Genomic DNA, 18147 nt, shown 5'->3' with positions numbered 1-18147 from the left:
TGGGATCAAATCAATCTCCTATAAATTTGTATATCTATCAGAATAAAAAAGTATTACTTACTGCAAATAAATTTATAAATAGCTTGTGAACCTTGGTTTTTGTTTGCTCATAACTAGGAATGAGTTCAAATATCACTGCTTCCTAAATATTGCAATATGAAGAGAAAGAAGGTGATAGCTACTAAAGCCAAGTGATTTGGCAACAGTAGCCAGCACAACAAAAGTGTTGCTCAGACTCATTCTGAATTTTAAAAAGTATGTTTCTCACTACTAAAAGAAAGTTCACTGATATTATATTTAATCTACTTTTCCCCCTTTATACATTTCCTGAGAGTGTACAAGATCAAGCCAACCAAAATAAACAGCTGAGATGTTGACACTTGATATCCTGTTTGTGGCCTAAGAATAAAAACACTAACACTCAATGGTCTGCTCTACTTAAAGATCACAGAAAGAGAATATGTTGTTTGTAGACTAAACTATAAAACTGACAAATGGTTCAATAGCTTGCAATGTTGAGTTCAACTAACATTTATTACACACAAACACACTCTTATACTAAAAATTCTAATCCCATGACAGAAAATTTCTGTATTTTCCTCCATGAGTGCCAGTTAAAGGTTTATACTGCCAAAATTTGTCTCAGCCATTGTTTCTCAACCATTTCTTTTTTTACCCATGGACCCCTTCAATTATTATTTTACTCTGGTGGACCCTTGTCGCCATTTGATGTGCAAAAACTAGTTTTATAGATACTTCTTTTAAAATTCCAATTTTGTTTTTCATACATTAGGTCCAATTATTGCAATAAATACATCTAAAGCAAAATATTTTTTATGAATCTTTAAAATACTATAGTGGTTCCCCAATTTGCTATTTTGCTTGTGGACCGCCAGGGGTCATATAGACCACAGTTGAGAATCACTGGTCTAAGCCTGGCTAGTTTCTATTGCAGAAATAGTTTTTTCATAAGTGAGAGATCAAAAGTTTAATGAATGCTGTTAACTACATGAACTCGAATATCATGCATATATCTACCTGTTTTAACCTATACTAGACGCTAAGCAACATTCTTGTTTAAATATATTGAATAGCAGCCCCTTTCAGTTAATTGGTTTCCAAGATTTTTACAATTTATAATATTCAGGTTTCTGTTAATAATATATGCATTAATAGAAATATTTAGCTTCTATTTACTGCTGTCCAATTTAAGACTTTAGATCAAAGAGAGTTCCTAGGGCAGATCTTTTTATCCCGTTTATTTTCCCTACCATAATGAAAAGATGCATTTAGGGGATTATGGCTACCACTTCCAGCAGATTAAGCAATCACAGAGCTTCCTTTTAGCACTGAGTGAAATGAAAGAAGCAATAAGTTTTGTGGTCTGATATTTAGTTTTACTGAAGACGGCAAGTCATACTTGCAACTGTTAAACATGACTATCCCATCCTTCAAAGAGTATGCAGAGCTACATAAACCAAAATATTGTTTTCTCTTATTCAAGACAGTAACATATGACACTGACTAATATTTCTAGCAGGTCAATTGATCACAAAGAAACAAATGAGAAATTATTTTGTAATTAACATCAACACTTTGAATTCATTTGCTTCACATTTCTAGAAAATAAATTTTCTGCAGCATGGAGGTGGGGAAATAGTTTCTTCTGTAAAACAACTGTCTCAAACCATTAGACATGTGGTAAATGAAAAGGACTTAATACAATAGATGGTGGACAAAATTCCTCACGTAGGAGTGACTTCCCATTGCATTCTTCAATCAAGCACTAACTGCTATAAGATTTTAGAGAAGTGAAAATGGGAGAATAACATTTTTGCCTAGAATCAACAACAATATTCCCTGTCATTGTCTTTACTACTTAACAGTAATGGGTGGGTTATCAGTGTTGGAATACAAGTGCATGTATATGGTCATAACTTATTATTTTCTAATGGAAGTAATCTAAGTTACACAATTCTATTATTCTGGAAATTTCTCTAAATTGTTGGAGCAAGTATTTTACTACTGAATGTAATATTAGCTACTCATAAAGTGTGAGATGACACGAGGAAAATAGAGTAGACACATTAGTATAATGTGGAAAAAATAATTCTATAATCAAAAAGGGATTTAACTGAAAAAGAAATCATACACTGACATAGCATCTAAATACCAAAGAAAACACTTTGTACCTCAATTTCTATTGTTCAGCAAATCAATGATCAAAGGCAGTCCAGTCATGGCCACCATGTCATTTAAGGAATATATTATGCTATAGGTTCTTCCATTTTAAGATGGTAATATAAGGGAAATTTTACTATTACTCAAGTTTGTTCAATTTTCCTAACACTAAAATGTTAGAAAAAATTTTTTTAACGTTTAAGAAAAAATTACCATCTTAAAAGTTATAGCAATTAATACTGTACAAAGAGAGCAGATTCACTTAAATGGTGACAGTTTAGTTGGATTTAGGTTTAAACCATAAATTATTAGTGCAAGCTGTACTAAACTAGATATTAGTCTTTTTTTAGTCACAAAGCAAAAACCTTATTTTTACTAGGGTAAGTGAAAATAAACACTATAAAAAACATGAATGCAGATTTCATCATTAAGCTAAATATTAAAGACAAAAAATATTGAAATGAAATTCTTTTCTTATAATGTTTACTCTGAGTAGACTTAAGATTAAAATGCATTCAAATCAAACAATTCAAAGAGCCCATTCCCTAAACCTTGAAATATAATGGGAACAAACATTGCAGAGAAGGAAAACCAGAACAATGTTTCAAGTGACTTGTTGCAATTTGATGATATCTCCACAGGTTAAGTTATATCTTCAATGTTCATCTTTCCTTTGACTCAAGCTAAATGACCTAATATACGTAAGATGAGATAATCTCTGATTATAAAATTTATTACATGTTAGTACAATAAAATATTGATTTATGAGTGATATAAGGTAGCAAGACTTACTAATATTCTCAATTTATCTTTCCCATTTATGTCAAACAACTAAGCTCAATGTATTGAAATAAATGCTGCTAGTTTTAGCTACAGGGCTTGCAGGCTAGGCTTTAGTAATGTTAAAAAATTAAATTAAGTCAGCTATTCTGTATAACCATATATATTTTACTGCTTGCATTTAAGAAATCAAATGTATATATTACAATGTATAAATACACCGGGTATCATTTTTTTTGTCTAGTTTGCTCAAATAAAATATAGCTCAAATCCATAAACTATCATTGACAATGTCTCTTGCTGTTGTTTCCCTGCTGCCTCACTACCACAGTCAAGTGTTCTATGATCAAATCAGTTATTTTCTTAGGCTACACTGTTCTATAAACTTTGTAGGGTCAGCCACATATCTTTTAATGTTTGTTTTCCATGATGTCATGGGTTGGACAACCGCACATTAAATACTGTAAGTTAGTTACAGGATCCAGAAAACTTTAAATGCAATAATTTAGAATTATGTATTCTTCCAAATACTTGTGTATTTATACTGGTACCACATATAAAATAGACTGTCAATCTAATTTTGAACCATCAACAGTTAATGGAAACATAGCATGTAATAAAAATTTTAGATTATGAACGAAACTCAGTTTTACTTTTTAAGTATAGTTTTATTTCAGACTCATAGAGTTAATATCTATCAACCAAAGTATAATTTTTTTATTCAGATATCCAAATTAGATATTGTAAACTACAGACTTAACCAATTTTTAAACCTGAGCATGTCCTACAGCTTAAAATTTTAACAAAATACATATATTTTAAAGAATAACTTCAAAATATAAAGGTATCAAAAACATAATATCCTGCATTAAACAAACTGCAAACACTATCTACTGAATATATAGAAATTATTTAAAAGAAAATATGTTATGTCTTCCCTATTAGATAAAATTCTTATCAAACAGAAAATTGTATCCTTGATGAACAGGATTAGGAAAAGATACCTATTACTTTGTTGGAGTAAGAAATTGCAGAAAGCGACAATAAATCTGGTTCAAATAAAAAATGTTAAGTTGAGGAAAATAAAAAAAAAAAACTTTACTTATGGTAAAATTAACTGATTATTACTTTTTTTATCCACAGGAATTAAAGTTTCATGTCTACAATGTATACCTACATTTTGGCTTCTCAAACATGCACTTTTTATTACATCATTAACTCTATCTTAATCAGCTTTGCATTTCTTTATGAAAAATGCTCATAAAATTTTCATTACCTTACAATTTTTATTAATCCCATTACATGAAGGAATAAGTACAGCACATTTATATTTTTACAGTCCCAAGTCATAGCAATTATATTTTGCTTTGAGAAACTAAGAGAAAATATTTTATCCTACTGAAAAGTGAATAAGCAAGATTATAGCAAGAGGTAAAACAATTTGAAATAAAGATTTGTACCAAAAATATTAAACATTTTGAAAGTAATTCTTTCTGTTTTCCTTGTTTCAAGTTTTCACAATAAATTTAGATATGCACAATTGTAATATACATTTTTTTTTTTAAATAAAATATTTTTTTATAAATGATAAGTAACTTTAGAATATACTTCATATGCTTTACCTTTAGAAAAAGGTGTCAATCCACTACAGGTAACATACCTATATGGTATATCTAACAGGTAAGTGAAATGAAGCAATATAGAGAAATAAAGTGTTCCTCCAGAAACTAAAAACAACACTTGCAGTGGATTTGAATTCTTGATCAATGATGAGGATTCAAAATCTTACCATCTTGACCATTTTGATTCAATAAGATGCATCTTATAGCTAAATGAGTGGTATAGCTCAATCAAAATAAACAGTCAACTAAACACCAACTATTTAGTTCACTTTTATTTAAGTAAATTGACCATAAAACTAGAATTTCATTTATAATCAATCATCTTTTCATTTTGATGATTATGAAAGAAATTTTAGATTTTCATAGGTTAAAATGAAAGTAAAAACTGAATAGAAGAAATATGCAAAGCTAATCCAACAAGAAAACAAAATCAGTGATATTTTAAAAAATTAACTGAAAATAATTTAAATATAATTAATTTATTTTCATTCAGAGAAAAAAAGTCAAATGGGCTTCATTTCTGCAAAATATTACAACCATACCACAATATTTTCACAGTTCTGCATATCTTGATTATATTAAAATATAAATTAGAACTTAAAATATGAAGTTTCAAAATAAGCTTAATTATCATATCAAACAATTTCAATATTGCATCCTGTTCAATTTCAACAAAATATTTGTGCAACCTGCATTAAGATATTCTCAGAATTGACTATCCTATCCCTATTACTGACATAGATATTAAGAAACAAAACATAGGGTCTGCATAGTTTTGAGTAGAACAATGTTAGTTGTAACTATCAAGTTATCGGCTATTTTCTGAAAATCCACTTGAAATGGCTTTAGTATCTTTAATATAGTACAAGAATATATAGTGCAAAAAAGAAAAAAATGGTGGCTGTTAGCTGAACAGATAGAAGATTGTATACATTGTTAGATTGAATGAGAGAATCTCTGAAAATAACAAGTAGAAAGTGTAGTAGTAATAGGAAATAAACTCATCAACAGGTTCAACTATGAATTTTTCATAATATGAGCAGTTGATGAAAGTGGAAGAAAGGATACATTTTCTGTTACATGGAAAATGTTTTATAACAATAGAACATAAGCAAGTGAAGCAAATTCTAAACATTTGATAAGACTTTCAAAAGATGGCTTAACAAAATTATAAACTACTTCAATACAACATTACCTAGATTTCAACATAAAAAGTCATCCATTTGTGACTTTTTGTATTTACAATTAACATAGAACTCTTAAAGGACTTAATTTTTCATCTACATTTTTTTTTTACATAAATACTCTAAATTTCATAAACTGCATACAGTTTGTATCTGTACGTAGAAATGAAAAATAAAAACTAATTGTCCTGCTTCATACAAATACTTTCATTCAGACTTACAACATAAAAATTTGCAAACAAAAAGCTAGTGATGTTGTAGCTAACACCACACTCAGTTTGCACATACAAAAATTGTTCAGTTGTCAAGAGGTCTATCACATTTGATAAAAAAAAAAGTTTAAAAGCAGTGAATATTTTGCAAATACCTTTAATGGATATTCTTTATAGAAATTTTCAATTTCTTTTCACTTTGGTTATTTTAAATGATTAATTTTTTTTTCTTTCAATAAGACCAGCTTTTTAATCTACTTCCATTTTCTCATCTGTTTTCTGAGTTTGTTCTGTCTTTTCAGGCTTTGTTTCCATGTCCTCAGTAACTGATTCTTCTGAAGTAGTAGTCTCTTCTTTAGGTGGAGGGGGTGCTGCTTCCACTTTGGGCTTTGGTTTATTCAGAATAGGATAACATGCAGACTCTAATGATCGCTTCTGAACAATAATCTGAGATACAGTAACAATAGGATCTTCATAAAGTTGAAGTTGGTTTTGCAAATTTTGATGGTGATCAAACCAGCTGCGTTTTTCTTTCACTTCCTTCACAATAATTTCTATTTCTGACTCTTCTAGATGGTTATACTTTTCATCCTTTTGTTGATATAAATCTACAGCTTTATCCAAACTTTGCATTAAGCTTCCTAACTCATTAAATGCTAATGGCCGCTCTTGACTTTCATGATAGCGATTAAGAATAGGCTGTCCAAATTCTTTCAATTTAGCTAATTTATCAATATATACTTGTTTTTTCTGATCTTCTCCCTCTTCATAAAGCCAATTCTCAGTTGCATCTAGCATTTCACTTAACTGACTACGTTGATCTTCTTTGATAAACTTCTCTAAGGGACCATAGATTTTATCTCTGATTTCATACACATACTCCTCCACAGCATTTTTTGCATCAGCTCTCTCATTTTCTAGTTTGTCTTGCGCTTTCATCTGGTTTTCTTTCTCAATATAAATATTTAATTCCTCTTTTGATAATTGAGGTACATTTGCTTCTATAGGTAAGTCTATCAGTTTCACTTTTTTGGACTTTTTATTTGCTTGTTCTTTAATTTCTTCATTAGCTGAATCAGATTTTAAATTGCCATTTTCAATTGGTACATCTTTATTATTATTATCAGTGTTCATTTCTTCTTCTTGGTCCATTTTTGATGACTGCTCTGTTTCTGCTTCATTTTTGTTATTAGAGTTGGACAGTTCCTCATTTGACTCTTCATTTTTTTTACCTTTCTTATCAACTTCCATCTCTATAGTTTCGTCAGCAGTAATTTTCTCAACTAAAGAAGCCGAAGCAACAGTGAATATACCATGGATATTAACTCTTAATTTGATTTTCAGCTTAGATTTCTCACCATTAGCCTGTGGGACAACATCTTTTACTTTAAATGAGCCTATGAATTTGTGGGAATCAGAGACTTGGTCTGTTGGTGAGTAATAACTATTTATTTGGAATGGTTCCTTGCGGTAGAAACTCAGCATCTTTGAAAATGGTATGGGATGAAACTTTGGAAAAATTTCATGCTTTGATTCATCATCTTTAGTGTCACATGATACTGTGATACCATAGGGTTGGCAATCTAAAATAGTAAAATCTCTAACAAGGAATGTAGGTGACAAAATGGCACATTGTAATGCACATCCTCTTGCTACAACTTCATCAGCATTCATAGTCGTGCTCGGTTCAATGCCAAATACTGATTTCACCAACTTTTTTACAGAATGAATACGTGATGCACCACCAACTATTTCAACAGAATGCAAATCTGATGGTTTGAGATCACAATTATTCAGCAGTGTCTTAAAGGTGTTTTCTACCACATGTAAAAGCGGACAACACATCTCTTCAAAAGTTGGACGATCAAGTTTACCAGAAACATCTTTATCATCCATAAAACATTCTAGATTGAATGGTGATGGTTTGATGTTTACACTCAATTGCTTTTTTAACTTTTCACATTCATGTGTTAGACGAATCAGAGCTTTTTTGTTTGTACTGGCATCAACTTTGTACTGTTTTTTAAATTCTGAAACAAAATGATCCACAATTACACTGTCAAAATCACGGCCTCCAACATTTCCTTTTGAAATGCCTAACATTTTAAGTTTTCCCTTATTAAAAGCACAAGCTGAAACTTGTAAATGTGCATAGCCCATATCCACAAAAACTACAACACGCCTACTTTCAGTTTCTTCAGGTAGATCTTGCTTATAGATTCCATATGCTAAAGCTGTGGCAGTTGTATCATTCATAATACGTAGACAATTCAAGTTAACTGTCTGACATGCATCTAACATGGCTCTTCTTTGCATATCGGTATATGTTGCTGGTACAGATACAACGCAATCAACAACTTTGGCTTTCAGGGCTACTTCTGCAGTTTCTTTCAGTTTCATCAACATCATAGCTGTGATTTGCAAAGGAGTATATTGGTTAGTTTCCCGTCTGTACTGAACTTCTACAAGTGTCTGACCTTTATTTTCAGTGATCTTATAGGGAACTTTCTCTTGTACTATTTTCACTTGTTCATCAGAATAAGGTCTTCCAAGTAATTCCTTGTAAGAATAGATTGTATTCCTAAAATTTGTGATACACTGATTCTTAGCAGAATTCCCCATTGCTCGAACATTTTCTCCAAAGGACACATAATTTGGTGTACACCGATCACTGTAATCATTGTCTATAGTCTCAATGCCCCCAGTCCTGGCTACAGCAATGTAGCAGGATTGAGTTCCAAAATCAATTCCCACAACAGACATAACTGAAAGTAAAAATAAATACACAACATTATGTTATGCAATTACATATTTAAAAAATTCCTATTCTTTTTTAAAAACTTAAATTTTTAAGTAGATTGTTTTGATAAAACTGTAATTTCAAGTTAGTATACTTTCAAGATATTGCATTAATCTAGAAATGCTGAAATTTAAATCAGGAACAAAAATATCAAATTAAACACAATGTAGAAATTTAGGCATTAAAATTGCTCGTTCAGACTATTTGAAACTATTACAGATCAATAGAAAATGAATATTCGGTATTCGATGGGAAGTAAATATTGCCCCCATGATACAAGTACGTAGTAGTGCAACAAATTTTACAAACCTCTAAAATCTTATCATAAAACAGAGAATTGTAATAGAATGACAAGTAAATAAAGTACACAGCAATCTTACACTACATTTAAAATCTAAAACCACCAAATATGTCGATAATCGACCATTAGTAGGGCACTTTTAACACCTACTCTTCTTACCCTTCAGAAATAATACTTAAAAGATACAGTAAAATAGAAAGCATATGTGACATATGTAGTCATCACCTTCTTGTAATAAATGACAAATATTAACAGATCGCTGCACTGCTTCTGTCATTTGCTATCAACAGTTTACAGTCAGAATTAAAAAAATATATTTTTATGAACTGTTTCCATATAGACTAATGATTTAAAACAATGAAATATCGATGTAATTTTAATATTAAACCAGTATGCCTGAATATTCTGGAAACATCATTAGCGAAAACAAGTCATTAGAACATTCCAGAATGGCTCCAGTCCCACCACCACCACAAGGAGAAAGAGAAGAATCAAAACAATGACAAGATTTTCCTAATTTATCGTATTCTTTTACATGACTGACTATTACTAAGAAGCGTGATTAGTTTCACTAGATTAACGATCATAAGGGTCACAGGGTACAGGCTACATCTATTATATTCAGATTAAAACGGATGAATGATTAAGTCGAATATATTATTATAAAAAAGAAATAACGGAAACTGCTAACATTATAAATACAATTAATAATTTTAGAAGGGGTTTTCCAAGTGAACATTAAAATGGACGGATGAAGATGATACGTTAGCCATGAAGACAGCAGTTTTAGTGACAGGTTAACACTTCGTAGATTCCAGTGTTACAAATTGTCTCAGATTACAGGATTCTGAGAAAAAAAAAAAAAAAGGAATTCATTGACGATGTCCGAAACCTTGCTCATAAAGTATGGAAAGTGAAACACATTACGGATAGAGATACGATAGCTTTCAACAGCCACGTTAGGGAAGAGATTCGCCGATATCAGAGTTGGAATTTAGGAATTTCAAAAACAAATTGCGATATCAGGTGTGATTTTTGCGACAGGGATAATAATGCCAAAAGGGAAAAAAGTGAACAATGGGATCTAATAAATATGATATATGTTTACTATAGGGATGTGTTCTTCCCGACATGCCTTTACGCTAAATGCATAAATTTTAATTATAAATTCAGAAAGAATCACGGAACCATTAGAATTCCTTTGCAGAAAAAAAATTTTTGACAGACAACCAGGAAAATGTACTCCACGCAACATGACCAGCAATATGCAAACAAAGAGCTTAAATCGAAATGGATAATTTAAATTCAACTTTAATTAAAGTGTTTCTCCTTTAAGCAGTTCTGCGAGAGGACATGTATATTATATATATATATATATATATATATATATACACATATATATAGTCACTCGCCTATCTAGGAGTGTAAGTAAACTCACGAGCCTTTTCGATGGCAACTACCGGCATTTTCTACTTAAATCTACAGCGATGCATGAACACATCTCAATACTTAACAAAAACGATGATTTAAAAAAGAAAATGAAAAAAATCTACACCCTTTTATTTTAGAAAATTCAACTTCAAGCTATAAGCGTTCTAAGTTAGTGGATGCTTAGACAAATATACCTGTAATAAATGATATAACTAAATCCTCGTGGATGTGGACCGCCTCGTAGCCTTTCTTTCGATTTAATTCGCCCGGTCTTTCTTTCTTATACTTTCACACGAATTCTCATACAAATAATGGAAATATTAACTAAACTCTCCAAGATGTTCCTAATACGTCACCTGCGAATGATTTGGGAAAATATCTTATTACGTCAGGAATTTTACGTAAACGACAGAATAACAGCCTTACCTTGTCCGGAATGAGATGGAAATGTCTCGAAAAAAAAATTGTCGATTTTACTTCTAAAGAGAAGGCTTTTCATTCGTCGTTACCATTTGTATTAATATGTGTCGAAAGTTTTGATTAGTCAAGAGCTGTTTAATAACGACTGCTTCTTCATTATTTTCTTTCGGCCATCTCCTTCCCCTCATGTATCATTCTTGGAAAAACTAACTGGAAAATTCGAGAAAATTCGTGAATCGACGATGATTAACCAGAAAACTACATATATTTCCAGGACATTCTGTATTTGATTACCGCTACCACAAACTTTTTTGTTTGTTTTTTTTTAGCTATAATTATTGTTTTACCAATCTTATCATTCTTAACTAATTATTTCGCTTCCCTTTAATTTGTTTGTAATTTTATAAACTGATCAAATGTTTTCTTGTGCCTCGAACATGAAAATGAAAGTACTATGTTCAATCCTTGGCTTAGCCTTAGAGTGATTATTACCTGAAAAATGATTTGTTTTATTATACCGATTGGAATGTGTCAACAACACGTCCAAATTGAGAAATATTTCGATAAACAGACTTAATGAAATTCATCCAAAATAAATTGGACATTTTATTTTGTTGTTCAAACAAATTTACATTTAATAGTTTCATCTTGGTTATATCCAACACAAATGCACCGGTAGAAATATGAAACATACCAGCAAATTATGTCTGAAACTTATTGTATCAAATCTATCCTGTTTAGTAGTCTCTGTATCAGTCGTTCCCAACCGTTTCACTACCTACCAGCCCCTTTTATTTAAATGGATTTTCCCACAGACCCCAGACTTTTTGAAAGATGTCTACTAATTTTATTAATGTCAAATTTTGACACAAGCCCAGCAGTTTCGGTGATGGGGTTAGTCGATTACATAGACCCTATTACTTATTTCATCGACTTCAAAAGGATGAAAGGCAAAGTCGATTTCGGCAGAGTTTGAACTCGGAACGTAACGACAGATGCATTTTGCCCAGCGCGGTAACGGTTCTGCCAGCTCGCCGCCTTGCCTTATTTTATTAACTACAAAATTGTTTACCTATTTTAATCTCTCACTAAAAAATTATATGTAACTTATTTTATATTTTGTACTGCAACCTTTTCAAATTTTGAATACAGCTTACAGATTCCTCGCTCCAGTACTACCTTTGTGTATCTCCAAGTTACTCTACATCAGTGGCTTCATAACCAGGATCCATATGCCTTCTCGGGTGATGTGGGGGGGGGGGGGGGGTCAACGCTAGCAAATAGTAAATTGGGGATTCTACTGTAGTATTTTCGTGGTCCATGAAAAAATTTTGTCTTTGATATATTTATTGCAAGAAACTCGGTTTCTTTCTTGGACGCTTTACATTGTTTAATATATTTTCGGTCATGTGGAAAACAATATAGAAATTTTGAAAGAATTGCCTATAAAACTAGTTTTTAAACATCAAATAGTTAGTGAGGGAGTGCAGAGTAAAATAGTAATCACAGGAGTGGCTCTATGGTTAGAGGGCTCTGAATTGGCTGTTTGGTAAAGAAACTTGCTTCCCAACTACATAGACAAATATGTGTGTGTGTATATATCTATATACGTGTATATATATATATATACATACACGACGGTCTTCTTTCAGTTTCCGTCTACCAAACCTACTCTCAAGACTTTAGTTGGCCTGAGGCTATAGTAGAACACTTGCCCAAGGTACCTCGCAGTGGGACTGAACCTGAAACCATGTGGTTGAGAAGCAAGCTTCTTCCCATGCAGCCAAATACATACATATATCTCTCTATATATAAACGGCAGTTTGTCTGTGTGTGTTTCTGTGTGTCTGTTTTCTCGTACCCTCACCCTGACCACGGCTTTCAACCGATTCTGATGAAACTTGACACACACATAGCCCAATGTCATAATTCAAAACTAACGCAGCGAAAATTTTGAAAAGTTCCCCCAGTTCTGAAAAAAATCGATAAATTCGACATGGGGTCGAGAATCAGAAACACAAACTGCAAACTGTCTAGGGGACGCAACTCCACCTTTTTTTACTCTCAAAAGAAATTTACCATAATTTTTTTCCATTTTTTTTGCTATCTTTTGGCTATAACTCTCTAAAAATGCTTTATAGTTATTTCCCTTACAAACCTGAGCAACGCCGGGCGATGCTGCTAGTATATATATATATATTTCATCTAGTTTCAGCTCACGAGCTGTGGCCATGCTGGGGCACTGCCATTCGGTGTTGCTACATGATTTTGATTGATTATATATACATATAAAAGAGGCTTTGGATCAAAATTGTCTGCATATTTTGCTACGTCAGAGGTTAGCGGCCAGACCTGTGTCAGTTTTCAGACGAGCTGAAAATTGAAACAGGCATAGAAGACATGATGAGGCAGAGAGTTGAGTAGGTTAGAAACCCCTATCTCAAAAGCTGTGGTTACTAGGGCAACAAAACCCAGACTTTAACGAGTGTTTATCGTTTCTCTCTTTCGGATATCACCCTGTCTTCCTTGATCTCTCTCCTTCCTTCCCTCCACTTTCTCTCTATAATGACGTTTGACAGCTTCGTCTCTGCCACTCTTTCTTCCACCACCTCTCTCACTGTATGTCTCTGTATCTATAGTGAGAAAGTGTTGACAGCCACAAAAGTTTAAATATTCCCGCCACAGGTCTTTTAGAACCGTGAATTATTTTCGCCCACCACCACCGCACAATCATAACAGATATTATTAACCAGATATATTGTGTTAATCTATATATATATATATTACAATAGCTGTTAAATTAGATATAATAACACCACTACAATTATACTTTAATCCAGATTTGATTTTCAAAAAGTACCAAGTAAGTATATTATTTGTATCTATCATATTACTATGAGCATGTTTTTTTTCAAACCTTAATAATTGAATAATCTCAAATGCGATTAAGACTGCATGTGTGTGTATATATGTATATACACAGAGCTGTGAAGAGCAGTTTTGGTATTTGTAGCTGACAACACCACAACAATGTAGAAATGCATGCATCTTATGACCAATGTTTTTCCACAACATATTGTCAATGAGGAAATTTTTCTCCCAAAAGCATTTCAGTAACTAATGGTTTTCCTGCATTTGAGTGTACATGAAAGTGTTCATATACATGCACATAGTTTATTCAGCGCTAGTTCCTGCAACTCTAGTTTGTTCTTATATTCATGTGTCTGTGCCTCTTCATTTTGATATGAGAGACACTGTCATACAACTGGTGCCATTAGATTCTTTGAATAACATGTCTGGTCATGAGGAAATTTTAATAGGCTTGGAAACAGGTAATAGTTGATACACACACACACACACACCTTCATTCACTTTCCATCTACCAAATTCCACTCACAAGGCTTCAGTCAGTCCGTGACTATTTTAGAGGAGAACACTTGCCATGCATTATTTCTCTCTCTCTCTTGCATATATGTATGTGTGAATTTATTCTTGACTAAGTAACTCTACCAAAATGAAATAATATTACATCAGATGTTGTGTGCAAGAGAGACGATTGCGCTGGTATGGTCATGTGGCGAGAATGGATGAAGATAGGTGTGTGAAAAAGTGCCACACCCTGGCAGTTGAGGGGACCTGTGGAAGAGGTAGACCCAGGAAAACCTGGGTCGAGGTGGTGAAGCACGACCTTCGAACTTTAGGTCTCACCAAGGAAATGACCAGAGACCGAGACCTATGGAAGTATGCTGTGCGCGAGAAGACCCGGCAACACCAGTGAGAACGATCAAAATCAAACCAAATCAAATCATATATCAGAAAGCAGAACCAAAATTGAGGTCGATCAACATCAGTGGGAATTGCAGCTGTGGTTAAGCGAACCATCCGTTTGTGTCCGCTGCCAGCCTCGCCTGGCCCCCGTGCCGGTGACACGTAAAAGCACCATCCGTTCATGGCCGTTGCCAGCCTCGCCTGGCCCCCGTGCCAGTGACACGTAAAAGCACCATCCGTTCGTGGCCATTTGCCAGCTCTGTCTGGCCCCCGTGTCGGTGGCACGTAAAAGCACCATCCGTTCGTGTCCGTTGCCAGCCTCGCCTGGCCCCCATGCCGGTGACACGTAAAAGCACCATCCGTTCGTGGCCGTTTGCCAGCTCTGTCTGGCCCCCGTGTCGGTGGCACATAAAAGCACCATCCGTTCGTGTCCGTTGCCAGCATCGCCTGGCCCCGTGCCGGTGACATGTAAAAGCACCATCCGTTCGTGGCCGTTTGCCAGCTCTGTCTGGCACCTGTGCGGGTGGCACGTAAAAAGCACCCACTACACTCACGGAGTGGTTGGCGTTAGGAAGGGCATCCAGCCATAGAAACACTGCCAGATTTGACTGGGCCTGACGAAGCCTTCCAGCTTCACAGACCCCAGTTGAACCGTCCAACCCATGCTAGCATGGAAAGCGGATGCTAAACGATGATGATGATGATGATATATGGGTCAAAATTGTGTGCATATTTTGCTACATCAGAGGTTGGCAGAGGTCGGATCGAGCTGAAAATTGATTGATTCAAGCCCCTCCAGATTGGCGTGATTGGCATCTAATCTAATCTATAAAAGGAAGAAGGCAAAAGGGGTCTAAATGGGGCTGGAAGGGGATTAAATTTACAGGAGTGGGTAAGTTGAGGTGAGAAATTGATTGGGAGACGTTTTGGGGTGCTACAGTGGTTGCTTTGCTGTGAAAATGGGGATTTTATTGATTTTTGAGGACACTTGGGGGGGTCTAGATTGGACACCTTTTTCCCGATTTCAATCAAATTTTCAACATGGTAAAGTGGAAGTTGATTTGTAATTTAAGTGCAGAAAATCGGTTTGAAATTTGGAAAATTAAGACAAGGTTTTTGAAGATGAAAAAAATTTCTCGTTTTTACATATTTTTTATTTCTTATTATTTACAGTTATCATTTTTTCTGAAAGAAATTTGCAGCTGCATGTAGCCCATGTTTAGAGCTTTCATTTGCATGGTCAATCATCGAAAAATTCCCAAAATAAGTACTAAATTTAACAAAGAAATCCTTTTTTTCCTTATTTCTAATCGCTCAAATAGTGGCACGTACAAAAGGCAAGTGTGCTTTCCGTTGTCACTGCCTGATATTTATGATTGATCTTTCAAAATATTCAACTTACTCAAGATCTTTTGTTTTTTATAAATGGGAGAGAGAAAGATAGAGAGTAAGAGAAAGCGAGTAAGAGTAAGAGCGTGGCAAAGTGAGAGAAACAAAGAGGGAGAATGTGTGAATAAGAAACAGAAAGTAACACCACACCCTCACCCGCGCATAGAGCGGGTCACCTTAAGCTAGTATATATATTTTATACATGTTTGTCCTCTACCACTGCTTGACAACCAGTGTTGATGTATTTACGTCTCCATAACTTAGTGGTTCAGCCAAAGAAACTAATAGAATAAGTACCAAGCTTAAAAAAGATAAGTATCGGGGTTGATTCATTCTACAAAATATCCTTCTGACTGAAACAAGTAAAAGAATATAAGATAAAAGGGGTTTATAGGTAAAAAAAAAATGGTTGGAAACAACTGCTCTAGATGGCTCCATGAGCTGCAAAGAACGAAAAAGAAATAGCAATAAGTCTCTTTCAAATTGCATTTTATAGTCTTAGAAAAGATTATGTTAGATACTATGGGCCTAAGTACAGTGTCTGCAGGAAAGATGAGATGATCACAACTAAAATGATTTTGATTCAGAATGACTTAGGACTAATCAGCAGCAACAACCTGTGGCACAGAGTGTATGCAGCCCTTGAGTTTGCTGCTCTCCCCCCCCCACACACACACACACACTGCACAGGCTTCTACAGCAGACTCAAAAGTGCCATCCCCATAAAAGCATCACAGATTAGATCCCCCCACCCACTCCTCCCAGTTACACTACTGGTAACAACATAAACATTAGTTCCCATAAAATGTTTAAAATATTAACTTTGAAATGACATTTTCTGGCTCATGTTCTATCCCATGTTTTCTCTTTTGTCTCTGAATATATTTTCAAGACAGTGTTCCAGCATGACTGCAGTCCAATGACAGATACAAGTAAAAGATGCAGCAGTACTTTGGATAGCTTCCATCATTAGTGATTCTTATACACCAAGAAGAAATCTCTGAATTTTAAAAAGAGTGATATTGTAATTAAGATTAAGCATTATGTTCTGAGTTCAAATCCTATAAAAGAACATAAATACATACATATGTACATCTGACTTCAAATTTACAAATGTATGTGTGTGCATATATATATATATATATATATATATATATATATGTATATTCATGTACAGTAATTCCTTACCATATCGCGTCCTCAGTACATTGTGGATTTTTCTGGCTAATATATGTAAAAGATATTTCGCAGGTTTCTGTGGCTGATAGGTATTTATATTTTTTTAGATTATAATTATTTCTATGGTAAAATAAGTATTTTCACACCTAAAAATTAATAAATAAAAATACAGTACTGTATAACACATTTACTAAAATATATCAAAAGAAAATGTGTAGTGTACTGTAAATGAGTAAACAAAGAATCATACATACTGTATGGAAAACAAAACTCGGGAGGCGAGTGTGTGGTGTTGTCTTACATAAAATAAATATGTACAAATTATTAAAATAAAAAAAGAATATATAGTACTGTTTCTACTTTGTGGATTTTCACCTATTTCAGGGTGTTTTGGAAGTAACACCCGTGATAGTTACATCATTAACAATTTCACACATTTTTCAAAAATTTTTAAATTCCTTCGACATTAACTGTGTGCTTTTATCAGACACTATAGTATCTTGGACACATTCTCGGGGCTTGTAAACTATTACCAAACAAATAGTCCAAATATTTAACAGCCTGTTAAAAAAGACATTAAATGGTATTGGTCGGACAGGTGCCAAGAAGCGTTCGAAGAAATTAAAAGAGTTTTAACATCAGAACTATCATTATCGCACTTTGATTATCATCATCATCATTTTTTAGGTCTATGTTCCATGCTAGCATGGTTGGGACTGTAAATTCTGATCTGAAAGATTTGATTTGTATGCCAGAAAATACAGTTAACTTGAGATTATTCTTATTAAAAAGCTTGCAACTGTAGAATGTATTTTCTGATTACTCCATTGGTTACAACAATTAGGATTCCAGTTTATCTGATCAATGGACCAGCCTGCTT

At 33.6% G+C, this 18147-nt stretch overlaps 1 protein-coding gene and 1 long non-coding RNA gene across 2 annotated transcripts; both read right to left on the bottom strand.

The window, feature by feature from the left end:
• Positions 1-3608: 3608 nt before the first annotated feature.
• LOC118763068 lies at positions 3609-17806 on the bottom strand. The gene is made up of 3 exons (XR_004998823.1): positions 17795-17806; positions 12818-12822; positions 3609-5383 (listed from the first exon to the last, which is right to left on the bottom strand). It is a non-coding gene; the product is annotated as an uncharacterized LOC118763068 (long non-coding RNA).
• On the bottom strand, positions 6121-11025 carry LOC115217565 (heat shock 70 kDa protein 4). Its single transcript, XM_029787308.2, has 2 exons — positions 10938-11025; positions 6121-8744 (listed from the first exon to the last, which is right to left on the bottom strand). The coding sequence occupies exons 1-2, from the start codon at positions 11008-11010 to the stop codon at positions 6229-6231; spliced, it is 2589 nt and encodes an 862-aa protein (XP_029643168.1). The 5' UTR covers positions 11011-11025; the 3' UTR covers positions 6121-6228.
• Positions 17807-18147: the final 341 nt, after the last annotated feature.

This window comes from Octopus sinensis, linkage group LG1 (assembly GCF_006345805.1).
Source record: "Octopus sinensis linkage group LG1, ASM634580v1, whole genome shotgun sequence".
Taxonomy (NCBI): Eukaryota; Metazoa; Mollusca; class Cephalopoda; order Octopoda; family Octopodidae; genus Octopus; species Octopus sinensis.
Note: the sequence above shows the minus strand (reverse complement) of the source record. Positions and strands in the feature narration are given on the sequence as shown.